This window comes from Hipposideros armiger, unplaced genomic scaffold (genome assembly GCF_001890085.2).
Source record: "Hipposideros armiger isolate ML-2016 unplaced genomic scaffold, ASM189008v1 scaffold_68, whole genome shotgun sequence".
Lineage (NCBI taxonomy): Eukaryota > Metazoa > Chordata > Mammalia > Chiroptera > Hipposideridae > Hipposideros > Hipposideros armiger.
In genome coordinates this window covers 2,980,991-2,998,130 of record NW_017731418.1, presented here as the reverse complement: position 1 = coordinate 2,998,130, position 17,140 = coordinate 2,980,991, and the positions used below count along the sequence as shown (strand labels likewise).

Below are 17,140 nucleotides of genomic sequence, written 5' to 3'. Positions count from 1 at the left end.
CCGGGGGCGGGCGGGAAGGTGGCGCCTCGGGCGGGGGCCGGTCCCTGCACCAGGTGACCTGTTCCGGCCGGGATCCGGGCGGCCTCGCCATGCAGCGGCGTGGCGCGGGGCTCGGGTGGCCGCGACAGCAGCAGCAACAACCCCCGCCGCTCGAGGTCGGCCCCCGGGCCGCAGCCATGGCCCCCCCAAGCGGCGGCGTTCCCCCGGGCCTCGGCGGCCGCCCTGCCTGCGCGCTGCTCCTCCTCTGCTACCTGGTGAGCGTCGGACCCTACCCGGGTCCTCCCCTCCGCGCGGGGCCCCGGGGGCGCGGGTGGGGGCCTGGGACCTCCGCCACGCGAAGCGGGCGCGCTGCTAGTTTTCTCTCTTCCTGGCCGCTGCGCCCCGGGCGCTCCCGGCACCTGGGATGGTTCCCCGGGGCGCGGAGAGCGGTGCGTCGACCGGACTTGCTGCGCTGCGCTCTCGCTCGTGTGCCTGCCTCTCCCTCCCATACTTGCTCCAGACCCGGGTCAGGTTCCCTTCGAGACCCGTCCTGTCCCCCACTCTACCTGGGAGCCTCAGTACCCCGCGCTCCTTCTCCACCCCACTGCGCACGACTCTCCAGCCCCCTCCCGACCAGCCCTGGGCTCCCCTTACAATCTACTCGCAGCTCCTTTCCTTCCCGTGCCCAACTTCGCCCCTTTCTCTTCGCGAATGCTACCCGCCTCGACCCTCCAAATTTTAGTTTCCACCTGGTCCTCATGGCCGGGACCGTTTTCTGCCAATGCACCGGAGATGAACCTCGAATTTCTACCGCTCTTAACTCCTCCATGGTCACTCTAGCCAAGTTGCGGATGCCAGCAAGAAATCTAGTTCTTTGTAACACGCTTGCTGCCAGAGTGATGACTTTAGCTGCGTCTTGAATATTGTCATTTCTGAGAATACGTTTGGCTTCTGCATGTCAGTTACAATTTTCACACTTGGCTTCTGTGTTAGTCATCAACTAAATGGCAGAAACCTATTTTTCAAAACCAACTCATTTAAAATACCAGTGTAACATAGACCCTTGGAAAAAGGTGGAGAAATCATCCTTCCATTCCTTTGATGGCTTTTCTTCTGGTTTGAATTCTCCTAAACAATAGTCAATTTACCAAAGGTGACACCCTTCCTGTCCAGTCTACCTTATGTTCCAGGATCCTGTAGAGACCTTGGGTTATCTCGCCATATATTACTGTAAATAAGTGAAATGAAAAATGCTGAATCATGAAACTGATGTAATAGGAAATTCACAGAATGCAAAAAAAAAAAATTAAGCAGTGTCATTGTCCAGAATTCTTTTCATTTATGTGGCATTCTGAGTCTTTATTCTTTGGAGCTAAAAACTGCTTAGGAGACACTTGCAGGAATTCGAATTTCATTCCAAAAAAATGTGCCACCCAACTCAAGTTTCTTTTCACACTCCGTACTTCTTGGATGTTTCATTTCTTGAAGGAAGAGGGTGTAAAAATGCAAATTGTATTTCTGCTTTTGCATCAACCTGTTGAGCAATCCATGCTTTTCTTCATATTTTAAAATTACCCAGCACCCAATTTTGTGGTTGGATTTACTTTCTATTTTCATAAGTTGTCAGTTAACATGAATGATTTTTTTTTCACCCAAGAGATATTATTATTTAATATTTATGCCACAGGGTTACAGCACACAGGCTCATAAATAAAACTGCCATAACAAATGACAGGGTTTCATTTTAAACAGATGATCCCTGCCCACAAGGTGCTGGTTACCCACAGAGGCAGAAATGATGTAGTAGAGTATTGGGTGAAACATTCATGTACAGGTGGTCTGGAAAGTTCTACATGGGAATCCTAAGACCTGGCAAAGAGAGATCATTTCTTGACAATTCCAAGAAATCAGAGTCACAAGAGCAAATAGAGGCCTAGTGAGTGGTCTGCAGGAACAGAGAGAAATGGTAGGGAGGCATTAAAGTTCTGTATGGACCAAGGGGAATTGAAGAGAACAGATCACAGAGAGGGGGGAAAAATGACACTGTGGGTAGACTCGAGTGAGGTAGTGAAGTGGTGAGGTAAGGCTCCGAAAAGGAAGATTATAGAAAATACTGTTGTGTGGGAAATAACTGGAGCATGGATGAGTGTCTTGGCAGAGAAGGACGGAATGGATTTTGGAACTATCATGAGAAGGAAAATGTCAGTGCTTCCTGACTATGGCTGTTCCCTTCAGATGGGCTTCAGATATGCTACTGTAGAAGAAAGACTGATAATCCGGAAAGGCATTTTGCAACTGAATGAGAAGCTTTTGCAAAACCCAACGAAGCAAAAGTGTGACTTGGAGGTGGGCTCCCCCTTTTGTTCTGAAGGTCTAGGCAGGGATTTTGCTCCAGAGGTTATGTGCTCTCTGAGATGCTGTGGAAAGGTAAGTCTTCTTGACCTTGGAGAAGTTTAGTCTGCAAATTGGGCAAAATGTAAATGTCTGCATGAAAAACATGAAACAGCCATGGGGGTCGGGGGGAGAAATGTATAATGGCTTGCCTTCTGCTCTTCAAGGAATACTTCTTGGAGGAAGTGATCAGACTGGGGAGGGAGGGTCGGCACGTGGACGGTAGAGGTTGAGCAAAATAGGTAGGATCTCAGTAATATGTAGACACTAGAGGGAGAAAGCTAGCCCATAATTTGGAAGCAGCTGTTTTGATCCCTGTGCAGATGAGGTAACTGAGGCTCAGAGAGTTTAAGTAAGTTGCCCTGGACCACACAGGTAGACCAAGACTGAAACCAAAATCTGTCTGCTTCCAGAGTCCCAATTCTTAGCTATGCTAGCTTATTTGCCTTCTGGACTTTGCTGCTTATAACCCATTCCCCTCATGCATAGATGTTTGGGCCATTAGCAAAGCTCTCACAATTAGCAGCTACTGTGCAATTGGCCAGGATGTGAGGTCATGTCTAAAGTAGCCTAAAATATACAAAGCAGGAAGAACAGGCCACAGAATAGAAGCAGGATGTCAGAGAGAGAGAGAGAGAGAGAGAGAGAGAGAGAGAGAGAGAGAGATAAACAAACCCAGAAGATATTTGCCATCCATGGTGGAGAGGTAAAAGATTGGGTCTTTATATAGTCCAGAGGCAGCTGGCTGGCAGAGTTGAGCACTTGAGTTTGTATGAATGTGTGTCTAAGTGTAGAGCCGAGTGTGCCTAGGAATGCATTCCAAAGCCAATCATCCGTGATTTGGGGACCAATTCCTGTGTTGTGTTATTCCTACCGATTTGCTTGTTCATAAAGGCTGAAGATTGAAAGTAGCTTTCTGAACAGATGCTTTTAAGGCCCTGCCCTCATGGGAGCATGCTTTCTGCAGCCAGGGTCCGGAGGTGGTGGGCACCTCCTTTTCCATTGGCTGGGACAGAGTAACCTTCAGTAGCAGCCTAAGAACGGAACTGTGACTGTAGCTAGGATACTGCTAAAGCATGAATAATTGTGATGAAGCCTGAAAGATAAGTCACGGAATGATGCCAAGTAGATTTCTGAAAAGATGATCCGTGGTTCTAGCAGCTGCCAGAAAATTCTGAGGTCACCAAAGGTCAAGATGCAGAGAGCCTCCCCAGAGAGGGTGAGGGCATTGAAAACAAAAGGTAATGAGATGGCTTCCACTGAGGTCACTGGTGCTGACTGGTGTGGTCCACGCAAAACTTGCTCTGCTCAACAGGCCCCCTTGCTATTCTCTTACATTATTAACTCTTACCTTCCTTCAGACTTGGCTAGAACAGCCCGAGGCTGCCCCAGCCCCATCTGTGACAATGACACTTGTAGAAGTCAGTTCTGTCCATTCTGAACTCTGGTCTCAAAGGTATAGTTTTTTTCTTAAATGAGAAAACTAATCTCACAATGGCTAGTATTGATGTCAGCTGTAGAGCTGAAATGTTCAGAGTAGACATTTACACCTGTTAGACAACCAGAGGACAAAGAAATAAGAGGACATTAACCGTGCAGATATATGTTGGGGATCGTTAGCAGATGGTGGCTGTGACAGCCTTGGACAGAATTCTCTCTGTAAGTGGCCTTTGGTTATCCCTCTAGAAGTAATCCTTAATTCCTTACTCTGCATGTAACACAGGACCTATAAGATCAAAACAAGGTAAAGAGGCCCTTAATTATCCAGCTTTTGCAAGAGTGATTATGAATATTTGAAATACAGAGATCACCCTCAAACTTCACGTCAGCCAATAGCTCCCACATTCATCCTGATCAGAGCTCCTAAAATCTCCCAGGCGATGGTGTGTGCCGCTTGCCTTCTAGGTCTTCTGTTCCTGTTGGTAAACATGTAGGTGCCATGAATTATTGGGTGGTCGGAAAAGTCATGATGTATTTTTTCCTATGTTTTTTGTTGCAAAAATGTGTCATGGCTTTTCCAACAACCCAATAGCTGAACAGAAGCAGCCGGAGGAAAGGTGGAAGGAAAGACATAAAGAACCCAGGTATTTCACGCAGAAGATGGATAGACTCGAGTAGAACATAAATACTCTAAAGTGGACTCAGTTATTGAATTGGCTCTTTCCACTCCCCTGAGAAAGGACCTGCGGGGCAGAGGGGCATGCAGCCTGTGAGGTATTGCCAAGGAGACTGATTCGGCAGCTCTTATTTGTCTCCCATCCTCAACTGAAAAAGAGCTGGGGAGGTGGCTGAGTGCGGGTGTGTGTGTTTGTGGGTAAGGTAACATCTAGCCTCCGCAGACACGAGGCTTAGTGACCAGACAGAATTTTAGCCAGTCCCACCCTCTTTCAAGATGGGACTGAATCAAGTCCTGAGAATCCCTCACCTGTAACCAGAAAGTGGTGAAGGTGTAGAGGTAAGCGGGTGAGTTTGAGGGGGCATCGTTTTGGCTGTTTCTGGAAGGCGAGAGGCACACCATCACTGACTTTGGAATTAGCAGATGGGGATTTTAATTTTGGTTCTGCTTTTTGGCAGTTGGTCGATGTTGGGCAAGTTACCCTCTGAATGCACTTCATTTCCTCAGCTGGGATTCTGTGTTCCTCATAGGGCTGTTGTGAGAATTAGGTTTGAAGGGGAACGTTCTATGAAGTTCTTTGTGAGAGGACGAGGTTCAAATTTGAGGGGGCAAGACTTAACCACACCTGTCCCAATGCCTGGCACACAGGAGGTACTCAAAGAAATCAAACCAAATGGTGGTTACCCTCATATGATTTGAGAGCATATCAAATCATATTAAGTGAGGAGAGGATCCAACACACTGGAGTACTGGGCATTATTGTGATGGTGTTTACCTAGCCAGCTTTCAGGTTTGGGAAGGTATACTGGGAGTCTGGGAAATACTTCCCAAGGCATATCTTGATTTTAAAGTTCATGTTGACATCATTGCCCATTCTGCTTAATTGCATGCTTTGTTGACATAAACAGAATTTTTGCTTATTGCTAGTCAACAGAAATTGGAAAAGGAGGCCTTCTAAGCCAATACAATTACCCTTTTGACCTATGCAAAGTTTGATCCGGCCAGTTTGGAGACAAAGCCCTCATGAGCCAAAGCTTTCTGAGGTGACCCATGGGGCAGAATGGGCAGGAGTGAGAAAAACAGTCAGTCATTGTTTGCATATCAGACATACCCACATACACGTGTAAGTGTAAGTGAACTTCCCATAGTAAGACTTGGATGATTGAAGATTTTCCAATCTCTTTGTCCCTCCCTTAAGTAACAAGTGGATCATGTAGAGAAAAGAGCCAAGTTTTTTTCAGCTCTTTAGAATGAGGGAGGGTTATTTGAATAGAGTTTCTTCTTATTGATTTTGTTTAAAGGAATCAGATGCACTCATCCTGAAAGTTTAGGCTGTATTGATAGATTTTTTTTCCTCCATCTAGAAGATGCATAAATTCATCTGTTTCTCGACTCCCAGGCTGAGTTGAATGCATTTAGATCTCCTATTTTGGGTCTTTTATCATGAATACACATTAACAGACCCATTTCTTTCTTTAAAAACTTTTTCAACACATACACAATTACACAAAGACAAAGGAATCTGTGTTTTGTGACTGTGTGTGACATTGTCAAACTTGACTTTGATTAAGCTTACTTATGGTAGAAACAGATGTTTGAGAGTTCATGCCTCTTTCAGAATCCAGCGCCATTGTTTGCAGAGCAGATCAGCAGCTCCCAAGGTGGAACATCTATGTGGCTGCCTAAATGGCATAATTTGAGAGGCACAGAAATGTCCTCCTACACCCCAGATATCTTGCTTACAGCTGCAGTGCATTTGGTCTTTGCTTTTAAGGCATTATCTCCACTAGGCTGGCATAGAAATGCAGATATGTGACATTACTGCAATATTTTGTCATTATCACATTAACATGGATGAACTTGCCAGATGAGCAGGAGTTAACGGGGGGTGGAGGGATAGGACATTATAAAAATTTGCTTTGTATTTTTGGTGTGGAGAAATGGAAAAGTTCTAGAATGCAGGGCAGTTGTCTGCAAGGTTCAGAGGGACTGGATAGGTGGGAGAAGTATACCCCAAACGGGTAAGGTGGGTGCTAAAGTACCACCTTCCCTGACCTCACAGTCCCCCCCCCCCACTTCAGCTCTGACCCTCAGGGGCCTAGTGAGATGCCAGAGGGAAAGGGCTTTTTGGAAGGAGGTTGATGAGGCTGGGTGGAAAATAGAAATATAGCAAGGCCCTCTGCCCCCAAAAGAACTTGTGAATGTCAGGAAAGGGTAGTGGGGACTCACAGTTGGATCAAGTCCTTTGGTTTATATGCAGGTGCCCTGGGATGGACCACTGAGACATCTGGCAGAAATACCCTTAAACAGTACTTTATTTCATCAAGAAATGCTTACCAAATCCTACTGTGTGTCAAGCTTTATCTTAGAAGCCAGAGACATAACAATGAGTAAGATGTGGACTCTGACCTCATAATTTCTAAACAAAGGAAAGTTTGGGTAATTTTTAGCTTATGTTAATGCAACCTGGCATGTGAAAATACCTATGAAGGTTGGACACGTGTCACGCCTGTAGCTGAAACTCTTCAAGTTAATTGCCTTGTTTTCCTGGCAGGAAACAGCTTATAACCACACACATGACTTGAGCCAGGAAATCAGCTTCAGCTTAATCAATATTTAGAGTGTGATGTGTTGCTAATCGGTGTTGGTTTTGTGCATAGCAGAGGTAGCCACAACTCGTGATGTAGCAGCTGCCCCCTGGGGCTGCTCTGATCCACAAGATGTCGGCTTCCTACATTGCATAGGTGCCCAAAAGACTGGAGGTTGTAACATCTTCCTGAGGCATTCCTGATTTAGACCATGCTCCTAAAGCCACGATGATTTTTGAGATCCTCCTTGGGGCCAGTACACCCCTCTGTCACATTAAGAAAACAATGCCTGGGGTCAGCCAAGTGGTGCGTTGGTTAAGAGCTGGGTTGGGACTCCAGAGGGCCCCAGTTCGGATCCCACATATGAGGGCCAGTGACACTGCCCTCCATAGCTAAGATGCTGAACAACAGCTCAACCTGGACCTGGGCTGCCAAGAGTCGCCGGCGACGGCGTAGGCTGCAGGCCCTGCTACAGTGGGTTGCCATGGGCTACCGTGTGTACCCAGCAGCCAGCGTGAGCGGCCAGCAGCCACTGTGAGTGGCTGTCCAGAAGCTGGCAACTGATCTGCCTCGCCCGGGAAGAGTGCAATGATGGTGCCAACTTGGGCCAGTGAAGCAACGTCCTCCACAACTAGACTGAAGAACAAAACGACAACTTGTCTGTTCCCATCCCCCAATTCCCCAATAAAAAAATCTTAAAAAAAAAAAAAAAGAAAACAATGCCCCGTCACTGGAGTTGTTTTTCTCTTGTAGTATCCTAGCTGTCACTCATGCTTTTCCCACTTCTCGAATAATCTTTCTAAGTCCATGAAATTGATGAAGATGAACTGGAACTTTAAGCAAACATAATTAGGCAGGAGGGTCTGGGAGGAGCTAGGGCTTATGGGATTTCTCATGTTCTACGTAACTGTGAGAACCCTACATGCGAGAACCCTCCAGGAAGAACTCTGTTTATAATGAAGTTCTGTTCTAACTTCCTTTTCCCTCCTATAAATAGTATCTTCCATCTTGGCACGCAGGCCAGAGTGCATGCACCGGGTTGCAATGCTTTCTTTATCCTGAATAAATCCTTTTTTAGTGTCAAAACACTAAGTCAGTAATATTTTTCAGTCTACGAAATTGTAACTTTTTGTCCAGCCCAGCTCCAACTTCTTACCCTGCTTAGATCTTTCTTGAAAGAAACAATAGCAAGATGTCAATACCACCACCAGGGCACCTTAGCAAAATAACAAATCAAGCCCCATCAACTACATATGTTAGAAATTATGCCTAACTGGGTTATTCATCTCATTTCTCTTATATGATAATTCTTTGAAAAATAAAAGCATATCTTCTGTCACTTTGCATTCTTCAAAACTTTAGCTAGAATAAAAGTTTAATAATCTTGAACAGTGGTGGGCAAACCGTGGCCCACAGGCCAATCCATCCAGCCGCCTGATTTTGTCAATAAAGTTGTACTGGACGGCAGCCATGCTTATTCGCTCATGAGTTGTCTGTAGCTGCTCTCTGGAAGCCACAACAGAGGTGAGTAGTTGTGATGAACACCGAGTGGCCTGAAAACCTAAAACGTTTGCTATGCGGTCCCTTTTTACAGGAAAAGTCTGACCTCAAATCTAGAATAGCGCCATCCAGCAGAAATACGATGTGAGCCACATATGTAATTTCAAATGTTCTAGTAGTGGCATAGAAAAGGAAACCAAAAAAAGTGGAGTTAATTTTAGTAATATATTTTATCTAACTCCCTGTATCCTAATGTCACTTCAGCATGTAATGAGCATACAAGCATTGAGATAGTTTACATCCCTTTTCAATATTGTCTTTGAAGTCCTGTGAATATTTTGCACTTAACAGCACACCTCAGATTGGAGCAGTCACATTCCGAATGCTTAATATGACTTGGGGCTACTGGACTGCATAGTGTATGCCTAGAACCCATAAACCTTGGATTTACTTTTACTGTGCTTTGAAGCAGGTGAAAATAAAATAATGTTCATATAAGTATATGGAGATTCCTTTTAAAACCGAATTTCAAGGGAAGGAGGCCCTGGAGAGGGTACGCAGTCAGGTGTCCTAACTCTTTTTCATTCTCATCTGTCACCACCGATCTCTGCAATGACGAGCCTGAGGTCTGGAACGTTACGGGTCGTCAAGCAAAACTGGAGCCATGCTCAGCACACTGCGCTGATGAACGTGGAGAAATGAAAAGGGGGTTGGTGCATTTTCAGCAACAAGATGTGAAATAATGAATGTGATTATTATTAACTGCACTTTGCAGTGACATCTCGAGAAATCAAATAGTCTTTCCTCCAGCATTCTGTTTAAAAGAGGTTTTCACTGGAGTGCCAACATCAGCAATAAAAATGTGATAATAAATAAAAGTGGAGAACTGGGCCTGGGTAACTTTCTAAGGTGTACTGCACATGAAAAGAACAAGGACGGGGTTTTAAGTCTTTCTTTGAAAAAGCACACCATCTGATATTTAATATACCACAGTATACCCCAGACTCAGCTCCCTGTTGTCTCACTAAGCAAATGTTTCCTTCCCGTGGAATGGGGTAAGGGACACGTTAGTGGCATATAGAGTGAGGAGCGCAACCCACCCACTGACCGCTCGTCTGGTCTAGCGTCCGTCAGCACCAGCTTCCCTGACTTTGGCTGAACTCTGTTATGGGCTTAACCAGCTCGATGTCCGTTTTTGAGAAGGGGGCCACATCTTGACGTATCTGGCCGAATGACTAAAACGGTGCTTGTGGACAAATGCTGGGTGCATCTCTCTATTCCTGCTAAAGCAGAATTCAGCCTGGAGTTCTCAGGCAGGCATGAAATGGCAACGCTTTAGTCTTGCTGCTGTGCACTGTGGGGTGGAGAATGGGGGAGTAGAAGTGAAGAAAGGAGCTGGGCTTCTGGGCTTGCCTTGGCTAAGCCACCAGCGGGATGACGTCCCAGACTGTCACCTCTTGGTTGATATTTCCTCAGAAGTCCATACATAGCATGAGGTGTGCTGGCCCATCTGCTCTAACACACTTCACCTCTAATTATAAGGTTATTTTTATATTTGTTTTCTTCCCTGTAATTTGGAAGTGTAACTGAGAACATAAAACAAATCTCTCCCTGTGGGGGTGGACAGTTTGGACTGTACCCCCGTCTTTATATATTCCCACAAGGTTCCCATGACCGATCAAAAGGAATGGCCAGGCCTTCTCCTAGTCTCTCTCCGTAATTTGGAGGAGCTGCATTTCCTATTTTCATTTTTTAGGACTGATGCTTCCACCCCCACCCCTATTTTTCGGGGAATATTCATGTAGTACAAAATTCAAAAGATAAATCAGGATAGCCAGTGCAGATCTCTCTCACCCTGTTTCCTGATCACCTCGTCTTTCTCCATGTGAGCAACCAATGCTGTGTGTACTCAAGAAAATACGTATATATATATTTTCCTTTAAAAAAAAAACAAAACCCACACGGTGCTTCTGAGCCTACTTTAAAGAAAAACCAAAAAACCCCCCAAACTTTGAAGATCACCCCATTGTCTGCACGTGAAGACCTTCCTTGGTTCAATAGCTGTGTAGTACTCTGAGCGGATATACCAGAATTTATCTAACCAGCTCTCTCTTTTAACGGGCAGTTAGGTTTTCCATCTTTTGCTGTTATAAACACTGCTGCAATAGAAAGCTGTGCATTCATCCTTTTGTACAAATTTGAGTATCTTTGTAGGATAAAACCCCAGAAGAGGAATCATTGGGCCAGAGGGCGGGTGCATTTATACTTTTGATAGACGCTGTCTAACTGGGGTCCACAGAGATCGCTCCCACCCGCCGCACGTGAGAAGCCACGCTTCCTTACGTTCCGGCCAGTGTGATGTGTTATCGGACTTTTTGATCTCTGTGACTCTACTAGGTTAAAAATGGCATCTCAGTGTGGTCTCAGTTTGCATTTGTCTTACTATGAGTGCGAATCTACTTATCCCTGGCGTTTTGGCGTTGGTTCATTCTTCTTGATTGTCAGCTTTCTTTCTAATTGACTGTCAGTGCTTTAAAATGGAAACACTGCTCCCCTTTACAGACACCTTCATCGATCCTTTGCTGTCAGTAGAATAAAAGCCCACTTTCCCTGGGCAGGGATTCAGCGTCCTCCAGAGCCAGGCACTGCCTTTTTTTGCAACTTCATATCCCCATGTCCTTTTGTGTATATAACCCCCCTTCTATTCTCCAGGCAAACCAAGCTGCTTGCTGGTCCCCCAGTTCCTCTGCTTTTCTCTGCCTTCTTGCCCCTACTTAACCTGTTCACACCACGTGCAGTGTTTTTCTTTGCCTCTCTACCTGGAGAACTTCTCTTCATCCCTCAAAGCCCAAATGCAATACCATCCCTTCCATACATTTGTCCTAGATGCCCCAGAATTACTCTCACCTGGGGCTGTGATTCTTTAGGGCTGGTTTATAGTTTGGAGCAATGGCCATATTCTGCCTTGTGTCACGGCCACTTGGAAACATGATTCCTTGATACCCATCTTCCTGTCCTAGCCACCTTAGCCTTTCCTACAGCCCGAAACCGGAAGTGAAGAAAGGGGCCCGTATTTCTTCCTTCTTTGGAGAAGACTGCAGTGACCTTTTTCTTTAACATTGTGATAAAAATAGTCCTAGCATCAAATTGGACCATTTTTAACCATTTTGAGTGTATAAATCAGTGACATTTAGTACACTCACATTGTTGTGCAGCTATCACCACCATCCATCTCCAGAACTCTTTTCATCTTGCAAAACTGGAACTCTGTGCCTATTAAACAATAACTCCTCTTTCTCCTCTCCCCACAGCCCCTGGAAGCCACCATTCTACTTTCTGTATTTCTATGACTCTGACTACTCTAGGGACCTCAGATAAGTGGAGTCATACAGCATCTATTCTTTTGTGACAGGCTTATTTCACTTAGCATAATGTCCCCAAAGTTCATCCAATGGTAGCATGTGTCAGAATTTCCTTCCCTTTTAAGGCTGAATAATGTTCCGTTGAGGGTATATTCTGCATTTTGTTTATCCATGCAGCTGTTGAAAGACTTTGGGTTGTTTCCACTTTTTAGCTAGGACGAATGATGCTACTGTGAACATGGGTGTATGTCTATGAACATAATCTCTTTGAGACCCTGCTTTCAGCTCGTTTGGGTATATGAGTATACCCAGAAGTGGAATGCTAGATCGTATGGTAATTCTATGTTTAATTTTTGGAGGAACCGCTGTACTGTTTTCCATGGTGGCTACACCATTTTACGTTCCCACCAGCAATGCACGGGGTTCCAGTTTCTCTGCATCCTTTCCAACACTCGTTATTTTTGTTTGTTTGTTATGATCATCGCCATTCTCCTGGATGTGAAGTGGTCCAAAGTAATCTTTTTGGGATTGTGTTTTGAATGCCCAATTCACAAAGTCTTATTTAGAAGAGCTCTCTTAGCACCCATACCTCAGTGCCTCATGCTCCAAATGTTGCCTTGATTTTATGACCGAACTTCCCAGATTTCTTCTGGAAGGATTGTCCATACTGAGAGAGCTTGGTCATTTAGAGAACTAGATAAGCAGGGAGCTATAATAAAATATTTCTTGGCCCATGTAGCACCATCCATAGTGAAAAAATCAGATGACACAGTCTGTGGTCCAAGCTCGCCTGTGTGTGCTTTGGAGCAATAGAAACTTCCTACTCGTCCCTCCATCATGCATGCTTATCCTGGCTCAGAACTCACGGGAGAAAAAGAGAGGCCAGCTTGGCATCCCTGCCATGATCTCTCTCAAGTGCACCTTGAACTCTTCTCCCACTTTTCGATTTGGCTGCATCTCTCCAGCATTTGAAGTCAGGACAGTAGTTTGGAAATGTCTAAAGCTGGATTGTCTCTTTTTCACTTGAAGGCAGATGCACTGTGACTGGATGTGTTATGAACTAGCTCCTCCATTTGGAAACCAACTCTGGAATGACTGCCACATAGTTTGAAAGTCACATTTTGATCAGCAGATGCTACTGAGTCTGGGGAGAGAGTTTCATGGGGCCAGATCTTCGCTTGTGTTTGTGTGTGTTGGTTTGTCTCCAATTGTTCAGTAATGCTTTCAGTATGTTTTATTTTCTGCTTTTGTTGTTTTATGTAGAGGGATATTTTTTAACCCCAGGAAAATCACGATTCACATACCTGTTCATATGATGAATTTTAAACATTTCCTATTTCTTTGTTTCTCTCTTTTAGAATTTTGTGCCGTCTTTGGGCAGGCAGACTTCCCTGACGACATCGGTGACCCCCAAAGCAGAGCAGAGCGTGGCTTATACAGACTTTATTTACTTCACGGTCTTTGAAGGAAATGTTCGCAACATTTCTGAAGTCTCGGTTGAGTATTTATGCTCGCAGCCTTGCGTTGTGAATTTGGAAGCTGTCGTTTCGTCTGATTTCAGAAGCAGCATTCCCGTGTACAAAAAAAGGTGGAAGAATGAGAAGCATCTCCACACCAGCAGGACACACCTAGTCCATGTGAAGTTTCCCAGCATCATGGTTTACAGAGATGATTATTTCATCAGACACTCCATTTCCGTGTCCGTGGTGGTACTTCGCGCCTGGATCACTCACAAACGTAGCAGCGGAGACATGAAGGTGAAATGGGAGGAAAATGTGCTGCACGCTGTAGCAAAGAATTACACTCTGCTGAAGAGCGTGCCGCCTTTTGAACGCCCTTTCAAAGACCATCAGGTGTGCCTGGAATGGAACATGGATTATATTTGGAGCCTTCGGGCTAACAAGATCCCCCAGTGTCCGTTTGAAAATGGTAGGTCGTTTGCCTTGCTCGGAACCTAATTCTCGTGTCTTCAGATGGCCTGTATCACACGAGAATGGCGGGAGAAAACTCTGAGGTTAGCAGTGGGGGAGACAAGAACAATGGAGCCTGTGATTTTGGACTTCAGGGATGAAAGAGGAGGTAAAAAGGTGAAGAGAGGAGAAAGCGGGAGAGAATAGGACTGAAGATGAAAGAGAGAGGGACAAAGGGGCCGTGGAAGGATCTGGAGAGGTTTGCTTTGGATCTGCTTTAAGTTGGAAAGGAGCATTAATGCCACAGATTCAAAGATTGGGAAAATCTTTCTTCCATCTCCCGTCAAAAATTCCTCCGGTGTCAGTTAGTTTTAGGGCAGCAATGGCTTTTCAGCCAAGCAGAGCTGGGTTCAGTCCTGGCTCTGCCCCTTTCTTTCTGCCTGTGTAATTTTGGAGGGCCCAGAGCCTCAGTTTTCTTATCTGTAAAATGGGGATAATAACAACTCCCTCAGAGCAGTGTTGGGAGAGTTAAATGAGATATAATTTGCTTAGCACACAATCGGCACTCAGTGAAAAGTAGCCCTGAGGATGATAGAGTCCAAAGTTTGCATCTGATCCTAAATGACACATGGTCACAGCCACTGAAGGATCCATGCAGGAGGTCCCTGTGTCTTTTTCAGCCTCCCTTAAGTGCCGGGGGTGGAGTTCTCTGGCTATTTGTGCTTAGAAGAAGGGGTCTGAAGCTCTCTCCATTGTGCAAGGGACGCCTAGCACCTGCTGAGTGCCTGCTGGCTCTTCTCCCTACCCTGCAATGGGGAGCCAACTTGGACATGCTCCCAGGTACGACCCAGGTCTGGTAGCATTTCCCAAAGTGTGGCCCTAGGACACACTGCCACAGAATCACCCAGGACTCTTGTTGCCAATGTCCATTCCCTGGCACCATCTATTACCCCCTCAGTCAGGATCTGTGGGGGCAGAGCCCTGGAATCAGCATTTCCGCATCCATGACTGATGCACCCTAAAGCTTGAGAACCTCTAGCCCAGGCGCAGGTGGGACTTCGATCTAGAGTTACTGTGGCCAGACCCCCAGGCAGGTTTGGTGGGTGGAGGAAATCCACGGGCCTATGACAGCACATCTTTCCATGGGACATAGTTGACACCTCCTAATTTTCAAGAGAACTGGTTTGGGACACGGTGACTTAAGGACTTGGCAAAAACAATGCCTATGAGTATTTCCTGAGACCATCCCAAAATAGCCCTGCATATAATGAAAACTTAATGGCCTGTGCCACCAAACATTATAGCTGGGCAGAGGCCACTTGCCATAGAACCATCACATCTGGCATTAAAAAAAAATTCTTTATTTTGAAATAATTATAGATTTACAGCTAGTTGCAAACATGGTAGCAAAGTCCTGTGTACCCTTCCCCAAGCTTTCCCTAATGTGCACATCTTCCAAAACTACAGTACAGCATCAAAACCAGGAAACCGATGTGGATCTAATACTATTAACTAGACTACAGACTTTTTTCAGATCCCACCAGGTTTGACATGCACTTGTGTGTGTGTGTGTGTGTGTGTGTGTGTGTGTGTGTGTGTGTGTGTGTGTGTCTAGTGTTATTCCATTTTATCCTGCAACTGGTTTTAATAGCCTTGTTCTACGTCTGGCTTATTCCATGTTTGTGGGGTGCTTTAAATAGGAGATATCTAGGAGAAGGCAAATTCCTTGCCTGTGTGTGTGCATTGAGGGTAGGACGGCTGGTAATTAAATGTCTGAAATTGTCGAGCTGCATGCATTTGGATGATCAGTGTGCATCCCTCTTCCAGGCAGAACCCCATGCTAGCATCCGTCTGGAATGCCTTCCACGAGGGGACCTAATTTGTTAAGGAGAAGGATGCATGGGGCACACACAGCCACAGTTTTGCTTTGCTTTCGATTTTGTCAGGGCTTAATGATTCCATTTCATGTTTGGCAAATCACATATTCCTCATTGAAGAATGACTGAACTGCAAGCTGGAAGTCTTCAAATGAAGTCCTTTATGAACTGGCTGAGTTCTTAGGGCACCTGAACGTACCCTTAAAAATGTGAAACCGCTTTCCTTTGTTTTGTTGTTCCTTCCATATTCACAGGGCTTGGGTGTTTCTCCTCTCCTTCTTCAGATCATTACTTTTTGGGGTGAGACCCAATCTAATACAAGCATAACACAGAGGAAAACCTATTCTAAGAGTCAGTCACTGAACATAGAGGGGAGCTCCGTGCACCCTCAAAACCAGCTCTGCTTACACGGCTGTGATGTTTTCACAGCTAAAAGAGGACATTTCCTCTTCTTCTCTAAAAGACAAATCAAGACAGCGTCTGCAGCAGCCCTGTGGAAAGCGTTCACAACCTTTGTTCTTGACATCAGCTGCGTGGTGGGAGGGACCCGGCCTCTGGCTTGTTCTTAGCAGGGACTTCTTTCTTCGGTTCTGGATGAACAAGAGTCAAGTCAGAACAACAATATGGCACTAGGGAGCAGGGGGGCACCTTTCATGTCTGGTCACAGTCTGCAGCCAGCCCTGGGGTGGGTGTGGGGGAACATTTTCTGTGTCAAGTGCCTGGTGTCCTATGAGGGCTCCGCATCTGAACTGAAGTAACGCCTGACTTGCTTTCATTTTCTTTTTCCTTTATCAAAAGAGAGTGAGCCAAAGTCCCCATGCATGGCTGTTCCTTGAGAATGGCTGGAGTGCCTGTGCACCAAAGGCTGAGGTTAGGCTCCCGAGGTGAGGGGTGTGTGTGTGTGTGTGTGTGTGTGTGTGTGTGTGTGTGCGCACGCGCAGCTTATGTCCTTTGCCAGCACCTGTGCCAGGCCAGGCTGGTAGTCTGATTTTCACTGGAGACATCACAGACTTTTGTCCATCCCTGTTGAGTAAACCTACCCTGAGTCAGAGGTAGGCATCCTCTCAGGACACGTGTGTGCCCGGGCTCAGCCATGTGCCCTCCGGTGCATCTGTTCCTGTTGCATTCCAGGCGTCTGGGGCATAGGGGGCCTGCACACCACGTCTGTGGCTCCACTTACTGTTGTTCATTTCCTTGGTGGAGGGGACCAGGCCTTAGCTGTTGTCCCTCACCCGTCACACGTGTGCCTGACTCATACGTGAACTCATCTAGAGAAAGGAGTCAGCCATCTGGGCTGGTAACCCTGAGCGCACTGGGCTTCTCTTCCTGTCACGTCCTATTGTGAGCAGTTGGCTTGGGCTCTTGCCTCCATCTTCAGGCTGTCATCACACACTCAGTTACCTCCCACCCTGTGTCG

At 45.9% G+C, this 17,140-nt stretch overlaps 1 protein-coding gene across 3 annotated transcripts in view; it reads left to right on the top strand.

The window, feature by feature from the left end:
* Window positions 1-6: 6 nt before the first annotated feature.
* SEL1L3 (SEL1L family member 3) overlaps window positions 7-17,140 on the top strand; it is a 98,019-nt gene continuing 80,885 nt past the window's right edge. For all 3 annotated transcript variants that reach the window (XM_019642421.1, XM_019642420.1, XM_019642419.1), the window contains exons 1-2: window positions 7-254; window positions 13,295-13,865. In XM_019642421.1, the coding sequence (XP_019497966.1) occupies window positions 90-254; window positions 13,295-13,865 (736 nt within the window). In that variant the 5' untranslated portion in view covers window positions 7-89. The remainder of the gene's footprint in view (window positions 255-13,294; window positions 13,866-17,140) is intronic.